A 22697-nucleotide genomic window follows, 5' to 3' on the forward strand; every position below is an offset into this window, starting at 1 on the left:
CAGATTTCCCAAGATCACATTAGTTTGATTTTCTTTGTAACTTTTACATAGAAATAAACTGTAGTCTAAATGTAATTAATTTATTTGGCAAAGAGTTAAAAACACCCTGGATTGTTTTAGTAAATGTCAAAAAAGTTTCATTCTGGAAATAGCATCATAAATTTTTCTTTGGGGTGTAATTAAATGTTCTTCAGTTTGCCTGGGACATCTGTGACCCTAGTTAAAATGATCTTACACTAATTCTTGGTCTTTTTCTTCCTTTGTATTTTTGTGACCCGATCACCTTCTTGCTTAGCAAATGGAAATTCTAGCAGTAAGTGACCTGTCTTAATTTATAGACTACTTATCCATGTCAGACAAACTGGTTCTCATTTGCCATTTGTCCATTCGTGACCTAGCAGTGTTTTGTCATGGACTACTACTTTGAAAGTAGTGTGTGCTTCAGGTTTGCCTAGCCCTAATCTAGCGAATGTTGGCCCTATGGAAATGAGATTTTATAATTAATATGTACAACTAGCACTTGCCTTTTTATACATTTATAACTAACATCTACTTTTAAATTTCTTAATTTTAAAAATCAAAGGGCAAACGTTAATTTCATTGTTTCATTTCAATGAGATTACAAAGTTTGTTTTTTGTAGAAAAATGAATTCATTTTTAGCTAAAAGGTTATCCAATTTTATTTTGCTTTAACAAGCCCTAATTGGTAAATATAGTGCAATCCTGATGTGGCAAAAGTATATGCATTTGAATTATAAATTTGAAGTTTTAAAGCATCCTATATATTGCCTGCTTTAAAATTCTGTCTAATGTGAAAATGTGCTTCACACTAAAAATGAATTATGTAACCAACAGTATCTTTAAATTTTGAATCAGTCTTCAAAGCATCTTTCATCAGCTTCACACCATATTAACTTGCTTACTGCAGAAAAATAAATGCCAAGACAATTTTAACAATTATTTTACAAATTTGTTGGAAATATGTGGTCTAGTCAAACATGGAAAATCACAGCTAAATTTAACGCAATGTTATTTATTTCTAGGAACTGGAGCTCTGCCGAAGGTTATACAAATTGCATTTTCAATTGCTACTTCTGTTCCAAGCCTACTGTAAACTTATCAGCCAAGTAAATGCAATAAAAAATGAAGCCGAGGTAAATGTTCCGTTGAACTAGGAGAAAGTCAAAATGTACATGTACATGTATATTCTTTGTGGGAGAGCTTAAGACTGAAGTCACTCACCGCGAATCACTGTTTACCAGAGCTGCTTCTGTGAAGCCATGTGCTCCTCCTGGACCCGTCAGTGAGTGAGGCAGTAGATAGGTGGCGGCTTCAGGCGGTTCAAGACCTTAAAGGTCGCACCGCAGTACCAGACCGCGTGCACTCGAAAGTCTGGTGAAGCACATCGATGTGACAAAGATAAAACACTGTGTTATGAAACCCCTAACATCCTGCCCATGTTATTCTGTAGTGCTAGTAACAGACACGAGAATAAGCACGTGAGAAACACTAAATGTTGGAGAGCATGAAATGAATAGATTCAAAGGCAGTGACTTGAGTCTTTTTTCCCCACTGCCAACCACTGACAGTAAAACCATCCCTAGGGAAATGATGTAACCTGTTCAAATGGTTAAATTTAAAAAGATACACATACTGGTTTGTATGAAATACACTAGATAAATAACCTTTTAAAGTATAAAGACTTCTACCGTCAAAAAGATTTTCATGATCCTCCCATAAAAGTAACTTCATTTTTACTGTCCAAGGTGAAGTATATACCACATTAAAACCAACAGCCTGCCTTATTTATTACAATTTAACAGTCACTGCACTTACTACAACCTGCTCTGCCAAGAGTATTTAAAGACTACTATTTGGTGGCTAAAATCACTTATCCCTACTGAATAGAGAACTTAAAATATTCATTGCCCTTAACTGGTAAGTTTACCATCTGAAAATCTTTAAAAGAAAACACTACCGCCATCAAATCTGTCTTCCCAGCCGGTTAAGTGCGCTTTTTGTTACTGAACGAGTCAGCGGACCCTCCTAAGGGCGCTTCTTCCTTGTAGGTCACCGACATGTCGCAGGAGCTTGCCCGCCTGGAAAGTGTGCTCAAGGAGGCAGAGTCTGCCTCGGAAAACGGAGAAATGGCCATTTCCAAAGCTGCACAGACGACTGTAGAAACTGCCATTCATTCTTTAATTGAAACGTTGAAAAATAAGGACTATATATCAGCCGTGGCACAAGTCAAAGCTTTCAGGTAAAATGTGGAGGGATTCGTAAGGAGATGCACGCACACCAACCATTTTCATCTCGTAGCACACATAAACTAAAATTCTGCAGCACACACAAAAATATATTTTTGGCTATTCTAGGTATAATTTTGATTCATTCACACTTGGTGGCCATTGCTGTGTTGTCTGTTGTCATTCTTTTATTTGACAGTCGGGAAAAGAAGTCAGTGCCCCTGACTGAGCAGTCAGGGACTGCGCATTGTAAAAATCCTGCGGCGCACCACGTGAAAATCGCTGCTTTACGCCTAGAATGGGAGTTTGCAGTGAACGGGTTTGGGTTTCAATTTGGTGATTCTATAGCAGGTCTTTGTGAAAGGAAAACATAATTTCGTTCTTTTTATGGCTGTCACTGAAATGATCCCAATTTTAGACTTGTTCACTCTCAGTGATAAATTCAGTAATCTGTTTGCTCAAATATTATAAAAGATGCTCAGTTCAGTGGGCTGGGCGTCATCTCACAAACCTAAAGGTCACCGGTTTGATTCCCGGTCAGGCCACATGCCTGTGTTGCAGGCCAGGTCTGCTGTTGGGGGTGTGCGAGAAGCAGCCAATCAATGTTTCTCTCCCACTCCCCCTCCCTTCCCCTCTCTCTGAAAAATAAAATAAATGAAATGAAATCTTAAAAAAAAAAAATCCTCAGTGATTCACAATGAAATTAATCCTCAGTGATTCACAATGAAATTTTGTTGTCATGGGTATTAACGCGAAATGTACTTAATCTTAATAATTGCTTGATTGAGTCTCAGGACTTAAAATTACTGTGTATTTTCAGATCTCTTTGGCCCAATGATATCTTTGGCAGTTGTGAAGATGACCCTGTGCAGACGCTGTTACACATATATTTCCATCACCAGACGCTAGGCCAGACGGGAAGCTTTGCAGTTATAGGCTCCGACCTGGATATGTCAGAAGCCAACTATAAGCTGATGGAACTGAATCTAGAAATAAGAGAGAGTCTACGCATGGTGCAATCATACCAACTACTAGCACAGGCCAAACCAATTGGAAATTTGGTGAGCACTGGATTCTGAGAAACTTCAGGCATCTGACAAAGAAACTAAACTGAAGACGATTAAGGATATTGACAAGCACCTTTTATGAACCCTTGCAATTCACTGATAAGTTCTTCTGGCAGCATCTACAACCACAGTGTAACTCGTGTCAAACTTTGGCAAGATAGAAAAAGTGTCAGAATCAAAGATCTGAAGAAAAAAACATTGTTTAACAGCTGCCAATACCTCCCACAATTACTATGAAGAAGAAATTTTCTACTTACTTAACCTGTGTGAACAGAAAAGGGCTAAAAGTGATGCATACAAGTACATACATTGCTTTCTGGGGAACAGATTGTAAGAGTGTCTGCAATAACGGCCTCCGATACTGAGATGCTGAGAAGCGGGTAAATGAGGCTGAAATTGAGGCTGGTTCATTTTAGCTGAAGACCTGCAAAGCTGCCCGGATTTCTGGCAGCTGTCAACGGGATCTGCAATTGATGCTTACCCATCTACATGAAGAACATCCGGTCGGATAGATACACACAGAAACTTCTTTGCAGAAACCATTGATTTTTTTCACCATGTGGGATGAGGGTATGGGTGTTTTGTTTTTTTAGTCTGTATAAGGAACTGTGTGCGTGTGAGCTGGGGTGTGTGAATACGTGACAGTCATATTTTCAGGGTGTGGGTGTTTGGTGATTCCGTCTCAGAGCATGCCTGAAAGAGCACTGCAAGATTATTTTTGAAGAAATTTTATTTTATTAGATCTAACTCTTCATAGTGTGTAAATGTTAGAACATTTTAATAATATTTTAAAACTGGGCTTCCCCAGCACTTCAAAAAGAAATAATATATCTGTTAACGTTATTGGAATGCTGCTCAGTTCTCTGATCAGTGCTGATGTGACGCCTGTTGATGACTAACCAAAGTAGACGCCTGCAGAGACTCTAAAGTGTAAGATACAGGTGTACGCTGCCCGCCAGCTCTTCTCGTCAGAAAAGTTAACTTATTTTACTCCATAATTATTATAGAAACTGTATAGATTAAAACTAGTATTTTTCCCTTGTACATTTGTGCAATGCACTGTATACAAGACTAGGTGTACAAAGCTAAAGAGAAAAATTGTGGTCATTGCTGGTAGACTGTATGACTTGTAGGCTCGGAAGTCTACAGAATTCAAGAGGAGAGATGCAAATGCATTTTTATATGTTTATTCGGGACTCAGATGTTTCACCCTAAAGGAACCTGGGGCTGTGGGGGGAAATGAAAGAAAGCCTGAAGACTGACTACCAAAACATGCAATATACTTATTCACTAAGTCTGTAGCATAACATGAACTGGATTCTCTGTCCTTTTTTAAATAGCATTTTGTAAAAGAAATGAATGTAGTCCCACAATTCCTCCGCTCTGAAAGGAACACCTTGTATTTTTTATATGCATCTCTTAATCCACTGTGACTTTTCTTTTAAACTGGGCTCTGTGATTCCAGAGTTTGGAATGTAGAAATGAAATGCTTAGTTTTGCCTTTTCTTGGCGGTGTGGACCCTGCCGGAAATGTAATTATGCTCAAGTGCATTAACTGGAGGCACTGTGCGCCCCATTGGACTGCTGACTACAGTTATGTTACCGATAAAATTCCGTAACTGGTCACGGCACATTCATAATCACTGTATTTTTTGACCCTGATAAAAAGAAATTATTTTGATGGTGTTCTGGTACTGTAAATGGCGTCCTTTAAATTATTTAATAGCATTTGGGTGTGGGGCAGGAAGAGAGGGCTGGTGTCCAGAGACACACCACATTTTACATCCTAGCTCACCATCCCCTACTTTTCCTCACCCTCCTTCTATCCTTTTGTTAAAATAAAAAGCATTGTAGATGTTGGTTTGTGTTGTACTTTAAGAAAGGATGAATGATTATAGTGTGCATCATTTAGATACTGTTCAAATTACCTTCATTACTCTTAAATACAGTTTTCTGTAAAAGGGGGAGAACAAAATTAGTTGACTACACAAATCGATCCTTTCAGACAGTTGAAATTTGCTTTTGGCATTTATTTGTGTGTAACTGAGTCTGCTGGTAGGGTAATGACAATGAGCACACCCGCAAAGGTCCAGGCGCCGCGGTCGCCGGGGCTGCCCTCTGGCGAAAGGGTTTCCCTCAGACTACGCTTCCCTGCTCCTGACCCTCTAAACCCAAAGTTTGCACTTACCGACAAAATACACCAAATGTTTAACTTACCAAACACCTTCATTAGTTCCTATCAGGGCCCAGTTTTTGCTCATAGAAGCTTTTTCTTCAGCGCACTACACTTACCATTTTTAATTACTTGTAAAATAACACCAAAAGAGAAGAGATCTGGAATTTCCCTCATGCTGCTTCTCAAATAGAAGGCCGAAGTGTTTTTACACAATGTACAAAATATTTTCTACTTCTCGTGATATAACAGGTATGGTTACAACCTTCAATCCACCTTAAATTTAGGAAGTTACCACGTTCTCTGAGAACAGACCCACCGAGAAAGCAGGTCTGCGAGGACCACTCACATGCCACCACACCGGCATAACCTGGGTGGGGGATGTAAGACGGTACAATCAATGTGATTAGGATTGTTTTATGACTTTTTAAAAATTTGCAAAGTAATCCACTGTCACTCTAGCAAATGCAGGAAATAGGCAGGAAGCTAGAATCACTTCTCTGGACACCCAGAGATAACAATAATCTGGAGTATTTCCCCCTAAGCCTCTCAAGCCCTTGCTTGGAAAAGCTCACTACCTCCAGGGCCTAGACATGCAGCTCGAGGGCGCTTCTCACTGCGAGAATGTCATCACTGTAACTCTCAGGGAAAAGCTCTTTGTGCCGCAAAGGTTTCGGCCCAAGCTTTCAGGACAAAAACCTTTCATTTTAACTTCTTAATTATTTATATTTAGAAACAAAACCAATTACCATATTCCAGGGTATTAGTTTGCATACAGATACTGTTAACTGCTTTCTAGAGCTACACTTTTAACACATAAGCATAAATAAAAGAATTAAAAACATTTATATAGATACAGAATTAGTATGAGCCTTGTATAATGTGCATCCTTATTTTTCTTTTGAAAATGTGGGCAAAAATGTACACATTATACACGGCAAAATACGGTAGTTTGATCCTTGCTCTCAACTGTAAAACAGGGTTGGCTGCTCTTGGGAGAATGGTAAACAATATTAAAAGTGTAACTACCCATGTTAGTAGCTGGTGAATTTCTCTCTTAGGACCCACTGCAGCTGTCTCTCTGCTGTTCTCTCATTCATTCGGCACATGCCTGAGTGCCTCCTGTACGCCACCCGCTGCCGGGTGAGTCGAGTGAGTCTCCCGTCCCTACCCTCAGCCAAGTCGACAGCAGCGTCAGGATGGCACATCGCCTCGCCAACACCCAGAGTCACTGTCACTCGTTACTCCGACCCCCTCCCCACCCCCCCCACCACCATTTTACCTGCTCTTCGCAGGTCTCCTTACTGGCTTAAAGGCATCCATGGTACAGCCAGAGTGGAGGTTTGTCACCGTGCCCCCTCACAGCTTTAAAACCTTTCAGTAGATTCTCACTGATGACGGGTACCTGAGCGAGTGCCAAAACGTCCTCCCAGTCCGAGCCTACCACTCGCCCGCTGTCATGGCCCCCCCCCCCCACCCGCCCACTGCACTGTCCTGCCGCTGTGGCCACCACCTGGTGTTCTGGCCTTCCCACAGGTTCGCCTAATCTGAAAAAGGTCTCCTTCCCCGCTTCACTTCATCCAAACTTCAGCACCACTGAAGTCATTTTTTAAGCAAGCCTTTCCTAACCTACCCAAGTCAGGTCCCCTGTGACAATTAACTCTCTCTTCCATGTTCACATGGCAGGACTTCTATTTTATTTTTTTTTAATGGGGAAATGAGTGGTCATCTACCCTCCATTCTAGAAGCTCCATGAGGGCAGAGGCCACACCCAGGTTTCTCTGCAGTAAGTGCAAAGCTGACTCGGCTGCTGGTTTCCATGCTTCAGTTCCATAAACAGCACCTGGGGTGCCTGCTAAATGTTTAATTTAGCGATTCAACAGGGGCAGTGGCCTAGGGGTCTGCATTTTCAGCAGCACCTACCTAGGTCCATACGAATACAGAGGGCCTTTGCCATTGCTCTAAGGCAGGGGTGTCAAACTCACTTTCACCAGGGGCCACATGCAATTTTAGGATGGTATAAATGTAAGTACTCCTTAACTAGGGGCACTGCTGCTGGGTAGAAACAAGGTCCCGGGCCAGAATAAACAAGGCGGAGGGCCGGATTTGGCCCGTGGGCCTTGTGTTTGCCACCTGTGCTAAGGGCTCTAGAGACCTCAGACTCACTTTAGGTTTTTATTCCTTGCATTTGTCTACACACAAGCGCCCAGTGTTTCAGACTTATATGCCCCCCTAAGGTAGTAAGGGTTCACTTGAACGGGCCGCTCTGCTTAGAAAATTGGAGAGTGGAGCAGTGAGCACCTGCCGCCTACTATGTGGTTTCTGTGAACCCCGACTTCACCGGGGCGGGAGGCTCTGGCTCAAGTGCCACCCTGGGCCAGGAGAGCTGGGGGCGGCGGGGGGGCGGGGGGAGCACCTCCGTTTTCTTGGGACTCATGTAGGAAGCTATTAGGTGCCATTACAAGAGAATCTTTATGTTAGGCGGGGAAAACACTTTGCATTTATAGAACTGCAAGTCAATAAAAACAAAGGCTACAGCGGTCTTTGTCAACGCCCTTGAAAATCTGTAAGTACACTCAGGAGCCCTATTTTTAGAGAGCTCCCACCTTTAAGTCCACTTAACAAAGGCATCTAACATCTTCAAGAAGCCGCCCTTAGCAACCCTGTCCCAAGCCCCAGCTGTGAAATGGTGATTAACAAGTCAGTGTTGTTCACAGCGTGCCTCTTCACCGAGCACCCGCCCCCCACCCCAGCCCAGGAGTTCCTCACCCACCAGTCTGAGGTCGCCGGGAGGCACTGAAGTTCCCACCACGGCCAGCCAGCCCCTGGGGGTTGCCCCTTGCTGTCCCACACATCGAGGGCTCTGCCTCCACCTCCTTCAGAAGCATGCTTATTTTAATGGTGAGTTGGCTTCCCTTTGTTCAATTCCTATCTTGTTTATAAGCTCCAACCCTGCAGACACACAGAAGCAGCGAGTCTCACATCTGAGCCCCTCTAAGTTTTTCTCAAGTGATCAACACACCAGAGTCTGGCTGCTCCACACGCAGTGAACAAACATTAATCAGGGGACAGGCCCAGACTGTTAGCACAGGACAAGCTTCCCTAAACATTTATTTAAAAAACAAAAAAAAAGATTTCATGCAATTGTTTTGCAATACTTTTATTTAAAGGCTTTGTCAAAAACAGCCTTTGGGGGGGGGGGAAGGAAGAGGGCGAACGGAGAAGGGCTTGAGAAAAGCTCGCCTGTCTGCTCCACTAGCACGTGGTCAGGACAGGCCTTTTACACTCAATTAAATGATGTATTTGAAGCTGAAACTGCTGTCGCAGGACAGGCGTTTGCCTTTGCATCTCCCACACAGGTCTTGGCGGTGGGGCCGCTTAGGGTCAATGTGGCGGAGTTTGACTGAGCAGGAGCATCTAGTCTGTTTACAACTCTGAAAAATCAAAGTGAGAAGCACGTTCAAAAGGTAAACCCTTGGTGATTTCCTAGGACTTCCGGAAGTTTCCTAGTCCATTCAAATACCCATTGAGTGCACTCTGAGCACGCCCTGCGCTGATCTCGCTGTCTGCGTCCCTGGAAGCAATGGCAGAGTTACGAACAGAGGGCGCTTCACCATTTGACGTCGTCCCATGTTGCACAGGGTTTAGTTGGGAATCGTGAGTTTCTTTTGAAACAATTTCCTTATAGAAAGTCTCTTCCTGCGCTCGAAGGATGGAGAACAAGCAAGCAGGGAACAGGAGTTAAATAAATGTATTGCAAAACAAAGAAAGCTAATGTGAGGCTAGTGGCCGGTAGCAAGCTGCGGGTCAGGCCTGGCCCCCGTGACTCGGCCCACTCCCTGCCCCAACCTATTGCAAATGACCTCAAGCCGAGACCGAAGGTAAAGCAGCAAGTGCTGAGCCCACAGAAGGGCGGTTAAGCATCCTACCTTAGAACCTCACCCTACTCTGCCATGACCTATGGGAGACTAAATAGTTTTCCACACTTAGTTTCCCTCCACCCACCCTATGGGGATAATGTTTCCACGTCCACCTTGAGTCAAGTGCATTGATTAGGCTGTCTCAACTGGTTAGTGGGGCTCCACTATCCATGTGACAATCGGCAAGTTTAGTCACCTCTTCTGTCTTAGGTTATCAGAGCCCCTCAACATGGCACAGTGCTTCATTAATAGCAAATAAGCAATGTTACCTCTTAACCCTATAAAGCTCAGCAACTTGAATTTACTTCAAAACAAACTTTTCTCCTGCAAGCTCTCAGACAAGACTGAACTTTAAAACCCCCTGCTTATACTAAATGAATTAAATTGGGTATGTGCTTCATAAAAACCATTTGGGCCAAACAGGCAACTTTTACCACCTCGTGTTCGTGCAGAACTGCACCCTACTTTTCGGCTTGCTTTCCCACACATTAGACTGAGCAGCAGGTGAGGCAAACATTCTTCCATATTTCAAGTGAGGTACCGGTGTCTAAAATGTTACCACGAGCAAGATTTGCAAGGGCAGAAGGAAACTCCCACGGAGGGCCTGTTTCCCAGTGGAGTATTGTTTCCAAACTCCTGCCAGAGAGTTAAGTAAACCTGGAGGTCACTGGGAACCTCCCCTCTTATAGGAAATTCATTCAACAAACTGCACCAAAACCCTCCAACACTCACCAGTTCAGGCACAAAAATGCAAACATACGACTTACCTGACAGGTAATATCCTCCACTCGGTAAGGATTGTAAGACTTCTGACAAGTTCTACAAAACTGCTTGAAGTAAACCTGTGATGAGACAGGAAAAACGTAAAACCTTCCTGACACTTTGTCAAAGGATGCCAGTCACGTGGTACTCACCTTGCTCGTGCCCTGCACGCACCACACGTAGGCACTTTCCCACCGGATGTTGCAGTCCTTGCAGTGGTAGTAGCCGTACTTCTGCTCCAAGAACTGAAGGAGAGGATACCACAGTGTAACCAACACAGCCTCTGAGTTTGTATCCATTTCAGAAGGATTTATTTGCTACTTAAAATTGGCAACTTCCTTCAGATCATGGAGGAAAGAAGCAGGGTCAGTTAGAAATAGTCTCTACGTAGTAGTAATTAGGTGAGCTAATTGCTTAATTAAGCAGATTAAGCAAGGATGGGCCCCCCCAAAGTTTATACGCCAGATTAACTTGGTTCCTATGAAAATTACTAAGCAGGTGTTTTCCTTTAAACAGGCAAAGGAAAAGCCAAACATCCAGGGTTCTCTTAAACCTCCAGATTCTGTAGGGGGAGGCCTTTTCTGTAGTGGGGGGCAGGGGGAGTCTGACTTTAGAACACACATGTGGGAGGGGTTACGCTGAAGAAAAGGAGTAAGACTCTGCATCCTGAAGTACTTTACCTAATCTTGGGCGAACACCTTAAATTCTCTATGGTGCTACTAGTTAAACTTCCACCAGACAACAGAGCCAGGCGTCTACATGGTGGGTAAGCTATAACGCAAGTGAAACGGGAATTAAACTAGCAGTGCCGTGTTCTTAGGCTTGCTTCGGTCCCGGTGGGGAACTAGGTGTCAACAAGCTTCTGGAGCTAGACCTTTAGAATGGAAAGGAACGCGGGAGGGCACTCAGGGCACTTTCACGGGTGAGCAAATTAAAGTCCAGAAAGGTTAAGAATAAAGACAGTGCATAGTTTATGTATAACTTCTTGATTCACTCCTCCCCTTGCCCGCCCCCACCCAGAGCCCTGGGACCACCGTGGAAGAGACGGAGGGACTCCTTGCGGCCTCACTAGCCTGCCCGTGCTTTCCCGCTTCCCTGGATCGCAGCTGCCCTCCGGGAACTCCAGCCCTCTGGGGTCCAGCGGGGGTGAGCGGGCCCTCCGAGTCTGCCACACGCAGCAGCCCAAATACTCAAGCAGCACTGCGTTTGAGTGGGGGTGCTTTCCAGGAGCAAGGAAGGACCCTGACAGGCACTACAGTAGCTCTCGCTTCCAGGAGAAGCTTTGGAAATCCAGGCAAGAATCAGTTAGGGGTGAGCGGACCAGCACCCAGGTAATCGCCTGTTGGGGTTTTTGCCACTTTATGTTCGGACAGACGAGTGGGATTCTTGGGAACCAACTCTCCTGCCAACAAGTCCGCCTTCTGACGCTCAGCCGAGTACCCGTCCGAGATCAGCGAATTCGCGGCCGACCCCGGACCGCGTGCCCACGAGCAGAGGTTGGGCAGCAAATGTGCTCAGAATACTTGTGTCACAGGGCGCCTCCCTCGCCAAACTCGGGGCTGACAGTTTGTAATCGCCGTAAACTGGCTACAGTCGGTTTTACTGTCGGCAGAGGAGGGTGCCGCGCGCTGCCGTCGGCGGCCGCAGAAAGGCAGACGGACGTCCTCCGCGCTGCACGTGGCCGGAGCGGGCGGGGACCCGAACCTGGAGGAGACGCACGTCCCGGAGACCCCCGCGCCCCTCGCCGGTTCCCGGGCCGACTCGGGCCTCACCTGGAAGCGCAGGCGCTCCTTGCCCGGCTCCGGGCTCCGCGGCGACGGCGACGACCTCGCGCCCTCGGCGGTCGGGGCGCCCCGCGCCAGCGGCGGCTGTTCCGGGCTCCCGGACGCGCTCCGCGGGGCGGCCTCGGCCGCCCGGGCCTCCCGCGGCTCCCAACTCGACCGCGCCGCGGCTCCTCCGGCCTCAGCCTCCTCCTCCTGGGGCTGCGGCGCTTGGGGCTCACTCCTCGCCGTCCCCTCTCCCCGCTGGCGGGCTCGGGGGCTCGGGGGCGGCGGCCCTCGCTCTGCGCCGGGCGCCCCGGGCCTCTGCTCGCCCGCCGCGGCCTCGGCGCCGTCCAGGAAGGTGGTGAGGCGGCGGGACACCAGGGGCGAGTACAGCGCGACGGTGCGCGGGAAGCGCACGGGCCGCGGGCCGCCGCTCGGGGGGCTGTCGTGCTCGCGGCCCGGGGAGGCCGCGCCCTCGGGACCCGGGCCCGGGCCGGCGGGGGGCCCGGCGTCGCGGGGCCTGCGCAGCAGCGTGCGCCGCCCCAACGAGCACTGCACCGACGCGTCGCGGCGCGGGTTCACCTGCACGGCAGCGTCCCGGCTGCCGGCCTTGCGGAGCCGCGGGGCCAGGCCGGGGCTCACCTGCGACAGGAGGGCCATGAGCTGCGCCCGCTGGTAGTTGTCGAAGTACTCAGCGGCCATGAGCTGCCCGTAGCCGGGGAAGGACGGCGGGGCGGCCCCGGCCGCGGAGGAGGAGGAAGCCGCGGGAGGGTAGCCCCCGCCGCGGGGCCGCCAGCCGCCCCCTGGGCCTTTGCCCTTGGCGGCGGACGGGTAAGGGTACGGGTACGAGTAGGCGGCGCACGCTGGGTACATGTAACCGTCCTGCACCTCGTCCCCCAGGGAAGCCATAAGCGCAGGCCCAGCCGCTGCAGCCGGCCGCCGCGCCCTAAATAGGCGGCCTTGCGGGGGCGGCCCGGAGCCCGCCTCACCGCCGCACCCTTCCCGCCGCCGCTGTGTCCCCGCGTCCCCGCCGGGAGGGCTGCTCCCTGACCACCTCGGTGTGCAACTTCTCCACACCCGGAGGTCCGCACAGATACCCTTAGATGTTCTGGCAACAGGCTTTCCTTGAGATGCACGAAGTGATTCGTAAGCGAACTTGCCCAAGGGGAAGAGCGTTCCAACCAGACGGGGCTCTCACCTGGATTAGCTGAGCCAGGTGGTCCCCATACCTTGATTGTCCCAGGTGTCTGCACCGCCCAGGAAGCTGAAGCGAGGCTGGGAGCCTCTGGCTAGTGTGCAAAAATGCGAAGGTTTGGGGAAGTGCTTTGGTTGGCTTACCCATGATCTCAGGTTATAGGTTACTTAGTTATCTCAGAGATGCTCCGAGAAGTCTACCTACCCCCTGAACCCTTTCAGTAAGTGTACAGGGGAAGCACCTGGGACATCCACAGCCAGGCCAACAGTCTTCTCCCCTGGAGCACGTGTCCCCACCCCCTCAGACTCACCCCACCTCACACTCTGGCCTCCAGATGCTGTGGAGTAAGTACCACGAGGTACCGGGTGGAGAGTCCTTCCACAAATTTTCCTAATCAATCATCCCTCCAAAAGATAAATTGATTTGTGGTGTGTTAACATCAACGCAGAAGACCGAGTGGGTCCCCAATTGGAAAGAAAATGCTTCTTTGTCCACCTGAAAAATGTCTGTTCATGATCAATACATACCAGATCAAATAAACAAATGCATTAATGTATATTTTTTCCTGATTTGAAACAGGTTTGACACTGAAATACTATATATTCTTTAATTGACCTGTTTGGGGATTTTTCTAAATACGGGTCAAATTTCAACATTGTCAAGTATTTATAAGTTGAGCTAGCACACTTTTTTTTAATAATTACATTAAACTCAATTATGCTTTACAAATATAGCTTTTTTTTTGTTTTTACTAATATAGTGCACCAAAATTCTCCATTTCCAAGACCCTGTTTTCTAAGAGTTTATACATTTGAAATAGTCATAGAAATCGGTCGTGGTCAAAACCGAACAGCACATTTAACTTGTTCAGGCTCCGCTTCAGCAGTCCCAGGTGCAAGGCGTCGTAGGACATTGATCTGTAATTTGTGAAAACGCTGGGTTAACACCCCAAGGCAACTTTACAGTGGGAAGATCAAAACTGTTACAAGTATATAACACGAGCCGATTGTTACCCTGTAGGTAAACCAGATACAGGAGCACAGACTATAAATATGAAGTGATGCTTCAGCAGGATCACAGCTCCTGCTATCTCCACGCCTAGAGGGAAGTCTGGGTTGTTTCCATCATGATTAAGTTATCTGCTTTCACGGTGCCATAGGACGTGTCTGCCATTTCCTCTTCTTTTAGTTTCTTGTAAGAGATATCTGTGTCTTCATCTTCATCTAGAGGATCTCGCTTGTGCAGTATTTCACTTCCATACATTTTATATAATAAAACAAAAATCCCTGCTTCTGCAGACTGGAAAAGGGCATAGAGCAAGGGAAACATGTACATGCTTCCTATGAATCGAGGTGGGAAGGCCAGTTTGAGAATGGCAGTGCAGAGCTGCACATTCTGGCTACCTGTCTCCAGGCATACAGTCCTCTTGCAGTTGGGTGGGAGATGGAAGAGAGTGGCTAAGCCGTAGCCTGAGGCATAGCCTGCCAAAGGCATAACAATCGCTACCATGTACACAGTCGCAGGAATACTTGCCAGCAGCTCAGGTCCTAGCATAGTGCCGGTCATTATGAAAAGGACCACCAGCGTCACTAGTAGAGACCACAGGGAAACCTAGTGATAGAAAGTGGACAAACAAGTCATCAAAAAGAAGGTAGCTGAAAAGGAATTCAGGCAAGGAAATCCTAGGCTCTTGGAAGAGACCCATCTACCCTGACCTTCCACACAAAATGGAGATCTTGGCGGCCCTTGTCAGGAAGCCTCCAGAACCACGCTGCAGGGCTCAGTTGTTTGGAGGCTCCTCCCGTGAAACAGCCTCCAAACGTTTAGAAAACAGTTACACAGGGAAGGCTACTCTTCTCCAGGACTGTCCCCAGGCTTCCCGTCAGAAGTCTGCTTTGGAGTTTTGCCTGTTCCAAGCATGTGCTGAATGCATGAGTGTGCCCCTTACTAACAGAGCAATTAGAACTGCGCCCAATGCACCAGGCGCAGTCTGGTGAGTAGAGTGAACGAATGGACTCTCCCGGATCAGGACCGATGTTTTCCATAAGAAGTTAGCTCTAGTTTAACAGGCTATTAAAATTTATGAAAACAAGTGTGTAATATTTTTCACCTTCAAAATACTTTATACCTCAGAGAATTGATAGCAATATCAAAATCAATTACTAACTCTTAGATTAAATAAGGGGAAAAATGTAAACATAACATGGGATGTATCCGTTGCAATTTTGCAATTCCCCCTTTTTCACCTGTTCATGGGAAACCTCCCACCCATAAGTCTCTGGTGATGCTTAGGAATTATTATAGTAGATGGATTTTTGATAGAAAACAACTGACTATATACAACAGTGTGTTATCTTGACTGATACATTTCGGTCATTCAGAAGACAGACTGTGTAAATAGCAAGTAGAAAGCTAAAAACCCCACTCCTAGTTCTTCAGACTGGTAATTAGCTTGTTTTTCTAAACGGGGGTGGGGTGAGGTGAGGGGTGTGTGTGAGGGAGACAACAGATCCAGAAGAACAGTGTTGTTTCTGGTTCCCTGGATGTTGGGGGGAACCCCTTAGGGGTATGTGGGGCTGGCATATATAGTGCTTTAAAACGTTATTTAAAACTTATCCGGGCTGGTGACAAAGTCCACCCTAGAGGATGCTGCAATTATTATTATATAAGGTACTCATGTGGCCAGTGTACAATTGGCAGAAACCAAACTATTATAAATCAAAACTTTTCCTATATTGAGTTTCAAAATGTGCCCACATCAGAAGTTTTGACAGAAAATCTGACTCTTCATTGTGAAAATAATGACTCCAAAGTTTCCTTTGTATTATTCTAAGTCCTTTGGGTGAGCACAGACATTGAATGCTCATTTTAAAGTGTTTGCAAAAGTATAAAAATGTTATAAAGCATGTCCCGGTTCAGGAATGGGGATAAGTTCAACTTAAACTCAAAGTAGGCCTGTCTCCTTGAATTGTGCATTATTTAAATATATTTATCTGTTTTAGCATGGAGGTAGCTTATTTAATTGACTTTCTTTTAGAATCCTAAGGCTTTATAGTAAATGTCGTCACATTAATAGCATTACCTCAATGATTAAGCTTAATATGTTCTTAATGCATTTCCAGGTTATCTATTGATATATTAAGAATATAATAGATAAAATACATGTATATTTACATGTACATATATATTTATTACACTCAGAATATATATGTTTATTATGGAACACAATTACTTTTACCTAAGGCTGGATATATGCACAGAAAAGAACTCTCTATTTTTCATATTAATAAAAGTTAGCCCTCTATATAATCAGATGATATATAGAAAGAAAGTAAATTAGCCCTGGCTGGTTTGGCTCAGTGGATTGAAGCAAAGGGTCGTGGGTTGGATTCCTAGTCAGGGCACATGCCTGGGTTGCAGGCCAGGTCCCCAGTAGGGGGAGTGCAAGAGGCAACCAGATACAGATGTTTCTCTCCCTGTCTCCCTCCCTTCCCCTCTCTCTAAAAATAAATAAATAAAAGCTTTTAAATACAATAACATAAGTAAAACACAAAGATCATGTCTCATTAAACAAACATTGGAGTGACTCTTTTTCTTTGCCTAAAGGAATTTGCATGTACATTTTACAGTAGTTGGTTCTGTATTTTAACTCCTACATTGAGAATCCTGTTCATTGTTTACTCTTATTTAATACTGTTTGAATTTTCAAAGAAAGCTTAATTTACTAGTTTTAAATATTTCTTCCAGTCACCTATTACAAAATCATCAGCTTTTAAAAATAAAGCAATATTGGAAACATTGCACAAAATAATAGAAATCCCCATCCTTTTACTACCTTGAGAAACCATGTGAGCCCTGGTTGGGTAGCTCAATTGGCTAGAGTATTCTCCCAATACTCCAGGGTTGTGGGTTTGATCCCAGGTCAGGGCACATACAAGAAGCAACCAATGAATGCATAAATAAGCGGGACAACCGTCCTGGCTGGCATGGCTCAGCGGATTGAGCACTGGCCTGTGAACTGGAGGGACACTGGTTTGATTCCCAGTCTGGGCACATGCCTGGGTTGTGGGCCAGTCCCCTAGTTGGGGTTGTGCATGAGATGATTGATGCTTCGCTCCCTTCTTTCTCCCTCCCTTCCCCTCTCTCTAAAAATAAACAAACAAAACCTTTAAAACAATAAGTGGAACAAGAAATCGATGTTTCTCTCTCTCCTTCTCTTACTCGGTCTCTCTAAAAATTAAAGAAAAAGAAACCATATGAGATATTGCAGTAGGGAAGGAGAAAAGGAACACAAAAATTTAGTAATAGCAATACAGTTTGCATTATTTATTCACAATCTAATTTTGTGCTTTGAAGTTCATATTTTGTGCATCCTATTACATTGCCATGATGTCATTTTTAAATTACTTTTGGTCTTATTAGCGTCAATTTATTTTTAGAAAACAACAGTCTACAGAATTACTCAGAGTTCTGCCATTGAAAAACAGAGTAGTGCATTTTAAAATACAAGTTCTATTAAAATAACCTCATTTCCCCTGCTTTTTTTGGTAATACACTAGCTGTTAAAGGAACATGCTTCCATCTTATGCACTGCCATCTATTTCCCGCATAAGCTGTTTCCTCTTGTGAGTATTCAGTTCTCTTGCGCTGTGTTTAATAAATCTGTGTTTTGATTAGAGCTATAATTTTTTTTGAAATTTGAAGGTGAGAATTATCTTTGTGGCATAAACTTTTTTTTAAGTTTATTCATGCAAGGGCTGCCAAATTCTTTTCTTCCTTACCCCTTTTCCCCCAACTTCCTAGCATGTCAGCGGAGGTTCAGAGCACACGGGCTCCCTACGTCTGTCACATATGTAAAGGGGAAAGTGCCGTTACCTTCACAATGTAGTCAGCCACCCGGTTGTATTTGTAGCGGATGAAGACGCCCAGCCCAATGGGGATGAGAGTGCCGCAGAGGGTCAGGGTGATGGCCCCTAGGGGCAGCAGCTGCACCAGAGGCGTGTTGATCCACGCTCGGCTGTAGACCCACACGCACAGGGGCATTAAGACCAGGGCCAGCAATGTGGAGGAGATGGTCATGATGATGCTGCGGAAACGGGAGGAGCGGAGGTCAGCGCGGGCCCTGAGCCAGGGGCCCGTCTGGCACGCGGCAACCCTCCATCCCGCACACTGGGGAGAGGGGAGAGGGGGCGACCGCAAGTCCCCAGCTTGAGGTCTGGGGAGAACCTACTTCATCCCGGGGCGGGGCGGGGGGGGGGGGATGCCAAGGGAGCTGCATGCCCAAGTCCAACTGAAAATTGAACCTCAGGGAGAGGGGGGAAACATACCACTGTCCCTGGCTTTGTAAAACCTACGAAGCCTGGCAGATTTTGAGGGCAAGGAACACTTTTTTCTTTTTTAAGCATTCCAAATATCCTGTTAGACATGGTAAAGCTGCTGAATACTTGTTGGATTCAACTCAATCACGTTGTCCTCTATATGAGATAACTCTTTACTGGGACCGATCGCCCTGTTCTGTGTGCATTTCCGGCGAGTGGCCAGTTCTCTTTGTCTTCCAGGGCCCTGCACCGACAGCCCAGCCCTCAGGGGGGATGGTGAGAGCGCTGCGGGTGAATCCCCAGGACCCGCGGAGCAGCTCCTTCCAAGTCTAGATCTTTCCCCGGCACATCCCTCCTCACCTCTGCCTTGACTTCTAAAGCTGGGGCGCCAACATCTTACTCCACTTCCCTTCTTCCCTGTTCCCTGCCTTATTCTAGCCGCCTCTCCCTCCTCTTCTCTTGGTCCTGAACCCTCCGCTGTAAACGTGGCGGGCGCGGATGCGCAAGATACCTAAGGGACACGGCTCGGTACCTGAGGTTCATGTCGCCATCCACCAGCAGGGACATGAGGTTGGAGAGGTTGCCGCCGGGGCAGCAGCCGCACAGGAGCACCGCCACGGCGGCCACCTCGTCCAGCGAGAAGATGAGCGCCAGCAGGAAGGCCAGCAGCGGGAGGAAGCCGAACTGGCAGAGCGCGGCCAGCAGCGCGCCCACGGGCCGCCGGACGTGCGCCCCGAAGTGGTTCACGTCCACGGTGCAGCCCAGGCCCAGCATGGTGATGCACAGGGCTGCGCCCACGAACACGTTCAGTCCGTGGTTCAGCGGCGTGTCCCAGAATGGGGGCTCGTGGGGGACCCAGGGCCGAGGGAACGGGGAAGCGCCCGGGCTGCCCGCGCCGCCCGCGAAGCCGCTGGTCGTGGGCTCCGGAGTCGGAGCGGCGCTGGGGCCGGGCCCGAGGCTGAGCGCGGGGCTGGGGCCAGCGCTGGGGGCGGGAGCGACGGAGAAGTCCGGGCCGGGGCTCGGGCTGCTGGCATTGGGCGACAGGGTGTAGTTGTCCGGCTGCAGAGACGAGGGGATGAGCAGCAGAGTGGCGTTGTCGCTCTCGTTCATGGCGCTGTCGTCGGGAGGCTGCAGGTCCGGCTCCTGTCCGCGCTGCGGCTGTCTGATCCCTGCCGCCGCGCGCGCTTGACGCCGCCCGCCCGTCCGTCGGTCCGTCCGTCTGTTCCAAAGCCTCGGCTGCTGCTAGCCCGCTGACGTCTCCGCGGCGTCGGGTGGGGCAGGTGGGTCCGAGGCTCCGCGCGGGCTCGGCCGACGCCCGCCGGCTGGCACTTAAGAGGGCGCAGCCGGCGAGGGAGAGCCCAATCGCTGCACCCCGCGCCCGCCAGGCCCCGCCCCGCCGCCCAGGCCCCTCCTTTTAATCACCAGTAAGTGGTTCTGGTAGAGTGCAGCCAGGGGCGGAACAAAGACCTGACAAAGGACACGAAGAGGAAAAAAGCGTCCCTGGCTGCCGATCAAGTTCTCTGATGAGCTCTGCTTCTTGATAATGAAATCTGGAGACCCAGGCACGGAGGGAAAGAGAAGAAAACCGCTTATCTTGCGCGCGCAGAAACCGTGTACCCCGAACGAACAGTCTGCAATCCTGACGTCGGGAGGGGTGGGGGCTGACTTAATGCGGGCGGTGCGCTGGTAGGAAGACACACTCCCTATCTGGCTTTAATTTGCAGGCACAATTTTTAAATTTGATTTTTATGCCATCATACTGGCGGGTTTTGCATGAGCGGGGTCCTACCCGAGTGCGAGTGCATGCTTCCATTTGACCCTAAGAGAGATACTGTTAGGCCGACCTTTACGCGCAGGGAATCTGAGGCACAGGGAGGTCTCTGCCTCGTCAACCGGACCCACAAGCCTGACCGAACGTGAGTAGTACTGTGTCGTTAAAGAGTGCAGCGAGGAGCTCCGCTGAGAAAGGGCCCTGGGGGGCGGGGGGGGGGGGAATATGTGTTTTGGAAGTTGTTGGAGGATGGGGAGAGGATATGTCATTGGTCATAGATTTATGAAGACTGTAGCTCTGGCATCAGGATTAAAGGACTGAAGAGAAATAAAGCGGTGAGATTCCCTGCTTCTGACAGGTGTTATCCCCCCAACAAATCAAATTCTGAGTTCTTGGGAAAGGGGCCTCGAGGACTCTGTGAGTCACGGGAGACATCCATCCACAAACGAAAGCGGCCTCTCTGCGCACCAGCCAGACAGCCGGTTGAGAAGCACCTGGCTGTCGGGACGACCATGAAGTGATGGCCAGTTGAGCTGTGAAAGCCCACAGGGCACTGTCCAGGCCAAAGTCAAGGATCAGGGTTCAGCCTGGGTGGAGCTCTTCCTCCTGGGGGCTGGTTCCCACCGCGTCTTCTGACTGCAGAGGACTTGGATGACTGCCATGCCTCCACGGTGGCCTGAGCCATGTGGAGAAACATATTCTCCATGTGTTTTCTCCACCCCAAATCTCAAAATGACAGAATATGAAAAACAAGACTAAATTCACAACATATTGCATTCTTTTTTTTCTTTCCTTTTATTATTCCTGTTTATTCTATTACAGTTGGCCCAATTTTTTCCCCTTTGCCCTCCTTGGCCAGGCCCTCCCCCCTCCCACAGGCATTCCCCACACTGTTGTCCCTGCCCGTGGGTCATTCATGTATGTTCTTTGACTGACCCCCTTCCCTTTCTTTCCACTGTTGCCCCTCCCCCACCTCTGGCAGCTGCCAGTCTGTTCCCTGTTTCCAGATACTGTATTGTTAATCTCCAATAATTTATTTCTTCTCCATGACACATAATTTCTATGAGGGCAAGCATTTAGGAAAATAATAAACCTCATCCTTTTCTGAAACACTAACAAGAAAACAACAAAAGTAAGTTTTCATTTAGGCTTATGTAAGCAAAAGAAACATATTTGGATATACAATGAAACACGCTGGCAGTGTTACTTTGGCTACGTGAGTTTATCCAGGGGACACATGGGGAAACAGGCCAGATAAGGAGGAGGTGTTGCCCAGCCGTTAGGGAGATAAGCCCAGAACACACAAGGCAGAGGAGGAGCTGAAGCCCAGCGCTGCAGGCTCCACTCCAAGTTGTCCCCTCCTCTTGTTAATGATGTTAAAATCCACAATCAAATCAAATAGGCAGTAATTACAGGCAGACCAACTCATCCAACTAACTCCTGTCGAGTTTTGGGGAGAGATTTGGGAGGTGTTTTGTTCCATGGGTGAAGAGTCAAAAGGAGAAAGGGATAGACTTGGTTTGTAAACCAGCAGGCCCACTAAAGGGGCTTCACCTGGCCAGCGGACATGTTTTCTCACCCCCTGCTGTGGTTATTGTCTATGTGAAGGAGGCAGATGTTCTTGCCTCCTCTCTTCCTTCTGATCTCTCCTTTGCTCTTTAGGAGAAAACCCAGACTTAGGCAACAGCTCGTTTTCCAGGTGTGGTGATGTTGGTGAGCTGCATGGGTTACTGAGCTTCCTCCATGGTCTCCCCTTCACTTTGCCCGGCCAGAAGGGAGAGGGGCCTCGAAGGAGGGATGACAACATAGCCCTCGAAAACATGCTATTTGGAGGTAAATTGTTTTAGAGCCTCGTTGCACACCATATACCAGGTTCCTAAGAGGGTCTAAAATCTATTTAGAGGAATATTTAGTGACACAAGGGGGAAATTCCCGTGACAAAATCTTAAGAGCTAAAACGAGTTAAACGGCTATAAGCGTACACATGCACTTTCTATTTTAGTAAATTTATAAAATGTATGTAAATTTAGAAGAAATTTTCCCAATGTATATTATTCCTGAGTGCTAGTATTAAAAGTGACTTTTTTTTCCTTTGTATTTTATGGTGTTTTCCAAAATTTGGCCATAAATATATTTTATAATCAGCAAAATATAAATGTTATTTTTAAAGTATAAAATCCAGAGGACCTTTGGGCATGAAAGTCTGAATACTTTCAGTCGGTGAGGGCCTCAGTGATCGCTCACAGTGCACTCTAGGCACCTTACAACCTGCTCGGGAGTGTCCCAGCCGTCTGCTGGGCCAGGCCTGTGAGAAGCCATATTGATGGAAGCCTTGCTGGTGGAGTTGCCAGATGCGGCAAATAAAAACACTGGGTGTCCAGTGAAATTTGGATTTTGGATCTACAATAAATAAAGTATTTGGTAGAAAGGTGTCACAAATATTCAGTATTCCACCTGGCAACCTTACCTGGAGAAAGGTGAT

At 47.4% G+C, this 22697-nt stretch overlaps 3 protein-coding genes across 18 annotated transcripts in view; 1 reads left to right on the forward strand and 2 right to left on the reverse strand.

Moving 5' to 3' along the window:
* Positions 1–5188, forward strand: part of FRYL (FRY like transcription coactivator) — a 230826-nt gene extending 225638 nt beyond the window's left edge. For 14 of the 16 annotated variants that reach the window (XM_053922995.1, XM_053923001.1, XM_053922997.1 and 11 more), the window contains 4 exons: positions 296–313; positions 1044–1154; positions 2070–2260; positions 3067–5188. In XM_053922995.1, coding sequence (XP_053778970.1) covers positions 296–313; positions 1044–1154; positions 2070–2260; positions 3067–3325 — 579 coding nt within the window. In that variant the 3' untranslated portion in view covers positions 3326–5188. The remainder of the gene's footprint in view (positions 1–295; positions 314–1043; positions 1155–2069; positions 2261–3066) is intronic. The other 2 variants (XM_045182804.3, XM_045182807.3) reach the window with 1 other exon arrangement.
* A 3495-nt stretch (positions 5189–8683) lies between these two features.
* Positions 8684–12840, reverse strand: ZAR1 (zygote arrest 1). The gene is made up of 4 exons (XM_053923290.1): positions 11941–12840; positions 10321–10413; positions 10174–10248; positions 8684–8920 (listed from the first exon to the last, which is right to left on the reverse strand). Exons 1-4 carry the CDS (start codon positions 12838–12840, stop codon positions 8777–8779), a joined length of 1212 nt encoding a protein of 403 aa, XP_053779265.1. The 3' UTR covers positions 8684–8776.
* Positions 12841–13659: 819 nt separating this feature from the next.
* On the reverse strand, positions 13660–19817 carry SLC10A4 (solute carrier family 10 member 4). Its single transcript, XM_024573937.3, has 3 exons — positions 18977–19817; positions 18002–18212; positions 13660–14737 (listed from the first exon to the last, which is right to left on the reverse strand). Exons 1-3 carry the CDS (start codon positions 19552–19554, stop codon positions 14225–14227), a joined length of 1302 nt encoding a protein of 433 aa, XP_024429705.2. The 5' UTR covers positions 19555–19817; the 3' UTR covers positions 13660–14224.
* Between the last annotated feature and the right edge of the window lie 2880 nt (positions 19818–22697).

This window comes from Desmodus rotundus, chromosome 4, assembly GCF_022682495.2.
Source record: "Desmodus rotundus isolate HL8 chromosome 4, HLdesRot8A.1, whole genome shotgun sequence".
Taxonomy (NCBI): Eukaryota; Metazoa; Chordata; class Mammalia; order Chiroptera; family Phyllostomidae; genus Desmodus; species Desmodus rotundus.

Bases quoted from the DNA above. Each gene is read 5' to 3' on its own strand.
- ZAR1 (XM_053923290.1), bottom strand. From the start codon at position 12,840: ATGGCTTCCCTGGGGGACGAGGTGCAGGACGGTTACATGTACCCAGCG. The intron at 10,414-11,940 runs GTGAGGCCCGAG...CCTCTCCTTCAG, and splicing joins AGGAGCGCCTGCGCTTCCAG to TTCTTGGAGCAGAAGTACGG. The intron at 10,249-10,320 runs GTGAGTACCACG...GTCTCATCACAG, and splicing joins GCGTGCAGGGCACGAGCAAG to GTTTACTTCAAGCAGTTTTG.
- SLC10A4 (XM_024573937.3), bottom strand. From the start codon at position 19,554: ATGAACGAGAGCGACAACGCCACTCTGCTGCTCATCCCCTCGTCTCTG. The intron at 18,213-18,976 runs GTACCGAGCCGT...CCGTTTCCGCAG, and splicing joins GATGGCGACATGAACCTCAG to CATCATCATGACCATCTCCT. The intron at 14,738-18,001 runs GTAACGGCACTT...TTCTATCACTAG, and splicing joins TGGCTGACTACATTGTGAAG to GTTTCCCTGTGGTCTCTACT.